This window comes from Wasmannia auropunctata, unplaced genomic scaffold (genome assembly GCF_000956235.1).
Source record: "Wasmannia auropunctata unplaced genomic scaffold, wasmannia.A_1.0 LD335736.1, whole genome shotgun sequence".
In the NCBI taxonomy this organism is placed as follows: domain Eukaryota; kingdom Metazoa; phylum Arthropoda; class Insecta; order Hymenoptera; family Formicidae; genus Wasmannia; species Wasmannia auropunctata.
The window spans coordinates 550,842-562,461 of NW_012027154.1; the positions used below are offsets into that span (position 1 = coordinate 550,842).

At 35.6% G+C, this 11,620-nt stretch overlaps 3 protein-coding genes across 7 annotated transcripts in view; 1 reads left to right on the top strand and 2 right to left on the bottom strand.

The window, feature by feature from the left end:
- The first annotated feature begins 342 nt into the window (after window positions 1–342).
- LOC105456266 lies at window positions 343–1,991 on the top strand. The gene is made up of 4 exons (XM_011700202.1): window positions 343–717; window positions 818–1,061; window positions 1,429–1,643; window positions 1,732–1,991. Exons 1-4 carry the CDS (start codon window positions 604–606, stop codon window positions 1,939–1,941), a joined length of 783 nt encoding a protein of 260 aa, XP_011698504.1. The 5' UTR covers window positions 343–603; the 3' UTR covers window positions 1,942–1,991.
- Window positions 1,984–9,894, bottom strand: LOC105456265 (chaoptin). Of its 3 annotated transcripts, none has more exons than XM_011700198.1 (16): window positions 9,555–9,894; window positions 8,537–8,825; window positions 8,021–8,191; window positions 7,186–7,661; window positions 6,782–7,001; window positions 6,398–6,708; window positions 5,992–6,216; window positions 5,711–5,932; window positions 5,146–5,314; window positions 4,396–4,928; window positions 4,059–4,253; window positions 3,714–3,998; window positions 3,502–3,627; window positions 3,323–3,436; window positions 2,747–2,982; window positions 1,984–2,443 (listed from the first exon to the last, which is right to left on the bottom strand). In XM_011700198.1, exons 1-16 carry the CDS (start codon window positions 9,747–9,749, stop codon window positions 2,155–2,157), a joined length of 4,056 nt encoding a protein of 1,351 aa, XP_011698500.1. In that variant the 5' UTR covers window positions 9,750–9,894; the 3' UTR covers window positions 1,984–2,154. The 3 variants fall into 3 exon arrangements, with proteins under 3 accessions (XP_011698500.1, XP_011698502.1, XP_011698501.1); XM_011700200.1 differs by having other exon boundaries at window positions 8,537–8,902; window positions 9,555–9,602; XM_011700199.1 differs by having other exon boundaries at window positions 8,537–9,645.
- A 94-nt stretch (window positions 9,895–9,988) lies between these two features.
- LOC105456263 (membrane-bound O-acyltransferase domain-containing protein 2) overlaps window positions 9,989–11,620 on the bottom strand; it is an 11,031-nt gene continuing 9,399 nt past the window's right edge. For all 3 annotated transcript variants that reach the window (XM_011700196.1, XM_011700195.1, XM_011700197.1), the window contains exons 7-11: window positions 11,438–11,585; window positions 11,151–11,356; window positions 10,787–10,984; window positions 10,549–10,700; window positions 9,989–10,417 (exon numbers count right to left, since the gene is read on the bottom strand). In XM_011700196.1, the coding sequence (XP_011698498.1) occupies window positions 10,261–10,417; window positions 10,549–10,700; window positions 10,787–10,984; window positions 11,151–11,356; window positions 11,438–11,585 (861 nt within the window). In that variant the 3' untranslated portion in view covers window positions 9,989–10,260. The remainder of the gene's footprint in view (window positions 10,418–10,548; window positions 10,701–10,786; window positions 10,985–11,150; window positions 11,357–11,437; window positions 11,586–11,620) is intronic.

An 11,620-nucleotide genomic window follows, 5' to 3' on the forward strand; every position in this document is an offset into this window, starting at 1 on the left:
TGTTATAATTTTTATTTAATTTATGACATTTTGTATATTTATGATTGTTTCAGTTATAGGGGGTGATTTCGATCAAATTCCAATAATTAACTTAATTGACAATTAACTTATCGCGAATAATATTATTTTGTTAACATTGATAAAATTATAATAATTTTTAGATTTGATTAGCAACGAATCATAATAAAATTTTTGCTTTGAGCAATTCTGCAGATTAAAATTATTAATTGCTAATTAAATTAATTGGAATTTACTTGAAGTTCAAGATAATATTGTATAAATTTATATGAAATAATTAAGATTAAAAAAAATTACAAAATTATAAGCTTAGTGCTAAATATGTATATTTTTCTAAATAGAATTTTTACTGTTACATACATTTAAAAAATGCTAATATTATAATTACGATTATAATTGATACTGCTAAAAGGATCATTTCCACGATAACTTCACATTTTTAGCGCAAACGTGCTACATTCACGATCCATGAGATCCAGAGAGATGAATGTTTCATAAGCTCAATAAATCCACTCGGCTTTGTTGTCACTCGATCTCCGCATGTAACTTTAAATGTTATAAATAATTTGCGTAAATTTCACGAGTATGTGCGTCGAAGGGAAACAAACCGTCCAAATTATAACTGCTCCCTGCAAATTCAACACCGTTAGTCCTGTCGTTAAACACGAACGAGCAGACAATTCTGACTTGTGCAGAAAGGTAAAAAGAAAAAAAAAAGATACGAGATGGTACTCGAAAATTTATTACGTAAGATAATAATATCAGTAATACGATATAGACGAATTATTTTTATTATTAGATCTCGGATAAACCCAATTGTTCTAGCAAGGACGATTTGTCTCTTCAATCAATGGATGTGAGCAATGAGGAAATTCCGAATACATTAAGCGCGACTGAAAATTTAGGTGCCGAGAAATATGACACGTCCACATTTGAAAGCAATATGATTCAACAACTTCAATATGTCTCATGGAAATACAAAAATCCGTATAGCATTTCTATCAGTAATCATATGAATTACGGAAAATCCACTCACGCATTAGGTGAATATATAACTAAACAAACATACAATAACTCGGTGCAGTATTACTTCTTCAAATATCAGTAATAGATTATTTAGCAAAATTATGATAATCTTAATTTTGTGACAAATAAATATGCTAATCAAGTATTTAAGTATAATATTGATTTATGATACAATTATTAATTTTTTTTTGCTTATTATTGGAATGTTACAAATTTTTATTCAACAAAAATTTTGCATGTAGCAATTCTTGCGCCATAACAGATTAAAATCTTATGTCAACAATACAGATTTAAGAAACAACTTTAGTGTGAATTGATACAAAAAATTATAAAAAATACGAATCAAGAGAACGCAGGTAATCGAATTATATTGTAATATTGTAGAGAACGTTCTCAAGGAAGACGAGCCCCAGGAAGGCAGAGCAAAGCGAAGTATTCTCTCCAACTGTCGGGAGTATTTAGCCACCTATCAGGAATCTTGCGGTACACCGCGTACCGAATATTCCTTCGCCGCGTTGATCGTAGTAATGGCTCAGGCTACGGCGCGATCTCTGCTAGGACTGATATACATAATTCTCAATGTCGCTCCCGTTATCCAGGTGATTATACAAGCGCGTTTCTAAATCCTTCACATCAGCGAGCCAAGGGTAAAGGATTGAATGTATCTCTCGAAACTCCGAATTTCAGATGTTTTCTTTCATACTGAGATTCGTATTGGACAAGATAATTGATATACGCAAGACCAAGAATTTTCAGCAAGTTATGGTGAAGCTCACAATCTTTGTCGTACAATTACTCGGCGTGTACGTTTGCCTTATATTTATACTCGGTTTCATCGTTCTGCCGATCGTACATATGGCAGTTGGTATTGCAACTAAATTCGTGATGCGCAATTAGTATGCAGTATTGTAAAATGCACGAATAAAATCGTGACGGTGCTACCCTTACAGAAGTTCTTTAATTGCGATTTAATCTTTCTTTGTACAAATTTATGAACATGCATGATAATCTAATCGTTAATCATTTCCTCACCCTCGGGTGCGCAGTAAAATTCGCAAATCAACTTTCGAGAATATTGAATAGAAGGCAATGAAGTCGAGAAAGAGACGCTTAATAAACGACAGCTAGGACGACCGAGAACACCAAGAAAACTACAGTGTTCAGCTCGATAGTGCGACTCGCCGCGCCCCATCCGCATTCCAGCTCCGTTTTTAACGAGTTCGACAATGACACGTTGTTTTTGTTTAGACAGAACGTCTCGCGGAGATCATCGTCCCAGCCGTTGTCCCAACAGCTGAATTCGTCGCCATCCTCTCGCTCGAAATTCTGAAACTCGTCGTAAGAGATACATCGGTCCTCTTGATACTGCCTTTGCTTCCTCTGCCATATTTCTATCCATCTGTGTAAAAAAAATTGTTATTGTTAGTAGATTAATCGATATTTTGCAAAACAAAAATTTGCATATAATAAAGAACTACGTCGCAAAAAGAATGAAACATTAATAAAACTTTATAAGTTTTAAAATCTACTTTAGAATCAAATAAATCGTATATTAATTTGTCTTCTATGTCGTCATTTTGAATGATTCGTGCTACTGAAACAATGGCATTGCAATTTACTGCTATACGTTTTGCTTCCTTTAAATCTACACTATCGTCATTTAAGTATCCCACTATAACAATTCGATTTTATTATATCATACCCGATATCGCAATCACAATTGAGATGATTGCCCGCTAATCGAAGCTTCATGAGAAATCGCTCGCCCGGTACTCCCGGCTTGTAAGTGGACGATGGATTATGCAGCGTTCGAGTATCACTGTCGCGGATCTCCATAGTTATGTTGCGCACACGCTGCGCGCTTCTGAATATTTCTCGCGGCACGATCGCCACGCTGGTATTGTACAAACCAAAATGAAGATGGGGATTTCGCATACCCTAAAAAATTACTTAATATATATTTCAAAACCAACGCTTAATAACTCTTAACTTTAATAATATTTAACACTTTTCCATGAAATTTATAACCAATTACTATTGTTAAAATTTAAGTTCTATAATGTATAGAATTACTAAATAACTCATAGGTATAGTTTCCATAAAAATTAAATAAAATTTAAGTTAATTAATTCTGATCCAAAATTATTACGATCTGAAAAACAGACAGAAAAAATTTTAATTTCTTTAAATAAAAAAAATACAAAAAAATACGTGAGACTTGCTTTAAGATTTTACAAAAAAAATGTGTTCAAGTACGAGTTGAAGAACGAAAACTTACGTGCAGTATATCTGAATGTATATTCTGCAAAGCTTTACCAGTCAACGTAATGTTGTACAATTTGGAGGGTAACTTTCCTCTCATTTCCTTCTCTAGATTAGTGTCATTTTGAACCTATTAAAAACATTATAGCTTCAGTAAATCTAATCTTCATGGTATGCTATTCGTTCAGTACTCACATCAATGAGCAAATGCTTTAAACCGTGATTATATTCCAAGATGTTGGGAAAGTTGAAGTTCTTTATACCGTTGTACGCAGTAATATGCAATTTGCGGAGTTTGGTGGCTTTGCAGAGTGCACCTGCCTGAAAGAAGATCGATTCGTGTCTATAATAAACGAGATCTCGCAAAATTCGTAATGTACAAATTTGAAATGTAAACAAGACCATACTTCAAAGACTGACAGAGTGAGTCTTCGTATATCGAGCTCTTCGAGACTGTCGGCTATGCCGAGAAAGCTGGTATTTGTAATGGCAGTAATGGGATTGTCCGCCAAGTTGAAGGTCTTTAACTCCGGCAACGTGTGGGTAATCAACGGCACCACTGTCAAATCGTTGAAACTTAAATCTAAGTAGTGAAGAGATGTCAGATTCGACGACATTTCCGGAGGAATCGATGCCAGCTCGTTATGCGCCAGATATAAGGCTTGCAATCGTCTCAGAGGCAGCTCTGGAACCTAAGCTACACGTTACGTACTGTTCTATATGTTGTTTTTTTTGCGTAATAATATACTTACACTCAAAAGAGAAATATTGCTCAGACCGAGGTACAGAAGTGTGTCCTCCAAACCATAGAACGTCCTTCCGCGGCTCTCCAGAATGAGTTGCTTGTTGTGACTTAAGTCGAGGTGAGCCAGATACGATAGGTCGGAAAATACGCCGTCGTCTAGTCTAACGAGTCGATTATACGACAGGTCTAACCACACAAGACCCTATTAACAAAATAATATATTAAAAAATGTATAAATACAATGTACAATATAATGTGTAATATAATACTTAGCAGCATACAATTAGACGATATAGCTAATGAAAAACAAGTATCTCAGAGTATTCTCAGATTAATGAACTTACTCTGAGTCTGAATATCGTGTCGGCGCTGTGGATCCCCGACAGGATGTTCCAGGACATATCCAGATTTGCCAAACTCGCAGTAGAAATCACCGACATGCTCTTGACAGGCAGCCTCGTGAATTGATTGTGCGAGAGATCGAGACTCTCTACGTTGGAGTCAGTGAACATGTTGTCTGGGAGTGTTCTTAGCTTATTGTGAGACAAATCCACGATGCGCAGTTTCTTCAGGGGTCTCAGAGTCTCTGCCGGGATATCCGTGATCTCGTTCCAGGAGAAAAGTAACACTTGCAGGTTCTTCGTATTCTTGAAGCAGTCAAAATCTGGCTCCGTCAGCACGTTATGTCTCATGTCGAGCCACTGCAAGTGAGGCATGTTATCGAAGATATCCTGGGTGATGTTTTTCAATTTATTGTTCGACAGATACAGATGAGTGAGCGAGTACTCGACCGGCTTGAAGTAGTACTTCGTGATTTCGGAGATATTATTATAACTCAAATCCAGAACTTTGATGTTCGATTGCACATTGCCGCCAACTGAAAGTAAAAATTAAAAAATCAGTTTAAAAATGCCAACAGCTACGAATAAAAATAGCTTAATAAGTAGAAAAATAAATAATATTAAATAATTTAGATAAAACAGAATGAAACAAAATAATTAAAAATTAAATTTTATTTATTATTTCTAAATTAAGACAAAGTCAATACTATTCTTATGAGAGATTATTTTTATTAAACATGATATTAAACTCACCGACAAACGGAGATGTGAAAACGGTGTTATTTACCCATAATCTTGAAATTTCATTGTGGCTAACGTTAACTTTGAATGACGATAATGTACCCACTTGATCGAATGAGGCGAAGTCAAATTCATTAAGATTGTTATATGCGAGATCAAGAAATTCAAGATCCGGTAAATTCTAAAAATTAATATGTTTATCAGTAATGTATACTGTATCTTTCAAACAATTTATTATCGAATTTACTAGAATAAATACAATGATCAATGCTTATAAAATTATTTTAGAGCAAAAATTTTATATCAAACTTTAATTGCATTAAATTAAAAATTCAAACAAATAAAATCTTTATTTTCAGTTAATTCTCTAAGTTGCTTAACAAAGATTTAATTTCTAATTTTGAAGATATAGAAAATTTTAAACATACAATAAGTAATGTTCTTATATGAGATATTTAATAAGAAGCAGTCAGCTTTAAATTTATTGTAGAATCTATAGTCACAGGCACATTCAAACAAATACTTAATACAACTTGTGTCTTTTAAGAATGACGCATGTATTCATATATTAAATTACCTGGAAGGCTTCATCGGTGATGTCTTTAATCTTGTTGCCGCGCAGGTTAATGTACTTAAGTCGATTCATATTCATAAAGGTTCGTCTTTCGATCTTCTCGATAACGTTGTCCTCCAGATTAATCGCCATTAGGGCCGACAAATCGACGAAAGTATGAGTTTGCAGATTTTTCACTTGATTAAAAGCGAAATTGATTTCTTCCATCGTTGAATGGATATCACCCTAAAAACGGACTTTTTTTTTGTCACATAAAATACGCGTCATGCGTAAAGGCAACTTACCTGAAAGGTACCCTTCGGTATGTTGTCGATTTCGTTATCCTGGAACTCAATTCGTTTAATCCTCTTCAAAAAATGAAAAGACGTAGCAGGTAAAGATCGTATCTTGTTATTGCTAAAATCGAGATGTTGCAAATTCGTCAATGATTTAAATGGCCGATTTGGCATTTCGGAAATTGTGGAGGAGAGACCGTGAGACATCCTTAACGTCAATAGGGAATGGCCCACCTACGTGTAAAGTTTCGAAAAATTCTTAAACAACTTTGTAATGTTTATATAATTTTCTTATTGCACATAGCAACACACTCAATCTTGTAAATTAACTTTATTTTATAAAGATTTAATTTCTTTAATATACTCATATCATAAGTTTGAGCTAATGTTTAAAAAAAACGGAATAAGAGTTTACCTCCGAGAAAGCCTCGTCATCTATCGTCGATATCGAATTCTCAGAAAAGTCAAGATACTTAATTCCGCGAACGTGCATGAAAGCGTGGCCTTTGATCGTGTTCAGATTACTATTGACTATCCGTAGTTCTTTGATGTCCATGCCAAACTCCAGAAAATCATTCGGTGATAAAGTCGTCTGTGGCATTCGGGAGATCGAGAGGGAACGCATATTTCTCATTTGTCGCAGGTCTTGAAGGGAAATCATGCTGTTCTGCTTGCCGCTGAGGTCCAAATTATACAAGGAATATTGGAAGCCGTTGAAAACTTCGGCTGAAAGCACACATCGTCAGGATAATGCCACCTGTTTCGCGTTCGCCAATTGTGAAAAGTGTGCACTATTTACTTGGCAAAAATGTGCCGATACGATTCTCGCGGAAGACAAGCGTACGCAGGAAATCGAACTCTTGAAACAGACCATTAGGAAGCATAGTTATATTGTTTCCTGACACGTCCAGTAATTCGAGCGACAATTCCAAGCCGGCTAAGTTGGCCGAGTTGATCTCCAGTAGATCGCAGTCGCTCAAATATAGCTCACGAATACGCGAGTTTCTGAACGTACCTTCCTTTAATCACGAATATTCGACATGTGTATTATTAATTGCTATTATTTAATATAAGATCTTATTACTATTTAATACTATCAATATAAGATCTTAATTTCTTAGGTATCGCCTATAAGTATTCTCTCGACTTCGCGCTGTTCGATTGAAGTCTTATTAAATTATAATCCTTATTTCATTATTGTACCTCGATAATCATCAAAGGATTGCCTCTAAGATATGTGCGGTTGACCTTAAAGAAGTGTTGAAAATCACCGGACGCGAGATTTTCAATCTGGTTGTAATCTAACTGCAACACGTCCAGGGACATCTGTATACCCCTGATCTCCGGTTCCTGTTGGGTCTGCAGCATCTTCGATATCCTGTTGTAACTGAGATCAAGGACCTTCATGCGTTTCAATAGGGATAGTTGAGCGTACGGCACGTATGTCAGCTGATTGTCATTTAGATAAAGGTGCGTCAGGTGAGCCATCCCATCCCTGAACACCGAAGGATCGATCTCCTTCAGGCTGTTCTCTCGAAGATCAAGAATCTCCAAATACGTGAGGCCGACGAAGGCATCGGCCGGCAGTTTCTCGATCGCGTTTCTTCCCAGACGTAGAGTCTGCAGGGAGTTCTCTAAGCCACGCCAGTTCTCCGGCACGATGCGAGATATCTTGTTGCCTGCGTATAAAATTGTGCATGATAATGCTAGTGTTCAATTTATTATGTCACTCCAATTTTTCTGTGTAATATTTTTAAAGTTATTATAAATTTCATTATCAATACTCTCTCTCTCTCTCTCTCTCTCTCTTCTGTTCTATTTGAGCAAATATCCTGATTGAAATTCGTCATATTTTTATTTAAAAACTTTAAGATTGTATGCAAAATTACTACAAATTTTAGTAATCTTCTATATAACACCATGCTTTTAGATGCTTTGTAAGTATCAAAAGAACTTTTTCAGAACTATAAAATTCTTAATTTTTTTGTGTATATATAATTGTAATTGATTTAAGTCGATAAAAGCGAATAACATATACCTGTGAGTTCAAGAAGTCGTAATTTTTGTAAATGTCTAAACGATTTGCTCGGTACGCTTGCGAGCTGATTGTAGGACAAATCGAGCTCCCATAATGATCTTTCAAGACCTAGAAAGGCTTCTTCTGGAATGTCCGCCAGGGGATTATGTTTAATCTGTAGTTTATAGAGGCCTAAAATGCACGAAACAATTATTTTAGAAACGCCATATCACGGTTTCTTTACAATCTATCCGTGGCTCAAATGCATTCACAACTGAAAATGCATTTAATAATAACGATATTTTAAATAATAATAGAAAATATGTGTGTATCTTAATAAAATGTTATTTCAAAAAATTAAAATTTCATATGTGTGTACAGATATTTTATTAAAACAAAAATGCTATCTTTATTTATATAAAATTAATAATAAATTAATAATTTTATAATAAAAATAAATAAATAAAGTAACATGAGACAACAGAGATATGTATACAATATATGATTTTTCGTTTCAATATTAATTCAACCGAGTACCAGTGTTCATGAGATACTGTGGCTGCAGAAACCTCAGCCCATTGTTCTCCAGTTGCAGCATGAACACTTTGGATGAATTAATCGGCTGCGGTATACGCGGCATCGGTACATTGTAGCACGCCACTATTCCGAGGTCCGGTATGGCTTTCGAGCAAGTGCATAGCGGATTAAAGAAACACGGCGGATATTGGACCGGTAGCTCGTGCATCCGCGCCACGGACGCCCACATCATCAGCAGCAGGGTAATCACCAGCATAGCGTACGCGACCTTCACCATGGTAAAGAGCTTCTGCAAATCATCGATTCCGCATATCGGATTCGCTTCGAAGGCGACATCGTGCAGAGAGCTATGGCAAAAGCTCTTTTCTGCCATAAGTAAAACCTCTATCAAATACACGTCAAATTCTTGATACAAAACATCAATAATCACTTAAGAATAATGCGATGAGTAAATTATACTGACACGTGCCGTCTCAATAGTACACGCGGACTAAATTATTTATACAAGTACCTATAATCCGCACAATTAATCACAGTAAGCAAATCACAATTAATCACAGTAATCATTATTACACTCATCATCTTGAACGCTTGGAAATCGTTGTTCCCGTCGTAAATGTCTGTCCACGTCAAATATCATATAATTCTAATTTACATTTTAAATTATTCGATCATTAAAATCTACAACTTTTCCATTTATAACAATCCATTAAAATGGATAGTCATCCATTTAATTTTTCTTGCTTTAGAAGTTCAATAAAACAATTCTTTCTTATATAAAAACAAGAATCTAAAGTTTACTCCTTTTTTATGACGTCTCTCATACAAAAAAGATACCTGCCCTTTCGAAGCTCCGAGATATCATATCTTTTTTTGTGTTGAAAGAAGTAAAAATAGACAATTGTCTATCTGTCTTTAATAATGATTATTCCCTACACAAAATACTGACAAAATCTTCAACAGCTGCAACATGATGAAGATTACATTCACAAATACAAGTTATAGATAGAGGTTTTACCATAGCTCTCATAGATTGTCCTCTGCTTTTGCCCGTGCGTTGTATTTCTTCGCTAACGTCGAACAATGAAACACTAACTGATCGTTCGCGGTGGTCAGACGCATTCGCTCGCCGTTGTTCGCGCGATAGGGCTTCGCGTGTACGCTCGACAGTCCCAGTGCTTCTCTTTACCCAATTACAAACATGATATTCCATTAGACGGCGATCGAATAAAGCTGTGCACGTGAAGTCATTGAAGAGGCCACTCGTCGTAGCCTGTAATTATATTTAACGGTCTACGGTATCGTTCTAATAACAGCTATTATCATTACTTAAATTTTTCTTGAGACAAATTATTTTGATGTTTCGATATTATTTTGAGTTTTCACATAAAAGCTTCAGTGTTACTTTTTTTCGTTTAAACACGATATAAGAATAGATTGATAGAGTTCGTAGATAAAACAGCCATGTATTTAGGCGAATTATAAAACTTTTCTTACTTATATTATTATATATATAAAAACGATACGTCGATTTTGATGTTTTACATAAATGTAACGTGCGTACAGCACTTTATCGATAGACTTTCACATCTGTAATGCATCTTGTAACAAGAAATATTGTATATATTGTATGTATTGTACATTTATATATATGTATATATATATATAATAAAAACATCCATAAAAAATATCTGTCTTTCCTAGAAAGATTGCGGATCAGAAGACTACATTGTTTTGTGTGCGTTTCCGTTGCTGACTGTTTCGGCGAGATCAGTTTCGGCCTTCGCGGCCGACTGTTTGTGCGTCGTTTGCGACAGCCCTAGTCGGGGTAGAAGTAATATCGCGATCAAACCCAATAAATGCGGGAACAGGTACAAGTACCTAATAACAAAAAAAAAATAAGTTAATCAAAATCGAACTCGGTAATTAAGGACGTCCTTCGATATAAATTTAAATTTTCAATATCGAAAATTATATCCCTAGGGATAGTTTAAACAATGAATGACACTTACAGGTACACTTTGATGCTTGGTACAAATTCTAATAATACAAAGCTGAACGTCATGTAGGCCATTAGAATTCTCGTCGTGATAAACGTTAAGACATCGTAAAAAGTCTTCTTTCGTTGAGATTTCAGGAACAGCGGCCGGATGTGGCGACGTACCTGTTGAAAGAATATACGGGAGATTGAAAAGCGATCTGATTCGTTTGCAGTCTTTAAAATACAACACAACGTTAAAATATGCTAACCGAACGTGATGCTAGAGTGAAGAACGCTCCACTCGCGAATGTGAGGTAATAGCCGGGATAAAATCCGTGCCATAAAGCGGACAAGGCGTACGTGTACATCACTTTGTTACGACCAGCTCGTTCGTACATGATTGATCGCAGCCACAAATTTGTGCCCTTGTTCCAGCTGTCGATACTGTCCCTGAGATTAAGCGATGTCTGAAAATCGATCAAACGATAAATTGCAAGAGTAACTTTAGAAAAACTCCCATCATGTGTGGCAATAAAAAGATGAGTTCGTGTCATTTCCTTATTTAATTGCTAATAATACTTCGAAATTTTAACATTTTTTATTATAGTATAATAAACAGCAGGCATATCGCACCTCGAACTTTAAAACGTCGACGTTCGAGGCCAAGTCCCAGCGCGCGTTGCCTCGCTCGTCATAGCCATTAAATCCAAGGCCGGAATTGTTACATATGGCATCGGCGAACAACCACGCGTGGTAGTATTTAAAACGCGCGAGCATAGTTGTCAGCATTAAGTACCATATTTTGTAAAGCATACTTGTGTTTTCCAGAAATTCGTCCTCTGAAAAGAAAAATCGTTAATCATGAAAGATGTGTATTATACGTGGCAAGCTTGAAGACTTGAAATTTTTTTCAAACAAACCTTTCACGCGTTGTATTGGGAAGACCGGGATAAATTTGATGAATATAAAGGCGCATGCTAAACTCGCCGCAACTTTCTTCACGACAACCAGATTCGGTGATGGTTCCAGAACAATCTCTTTTTCTTGGCTATTTTTGTCGTAGAAACACTAAAATAGTTGTGATTACTGTAAATTGTTTCTCC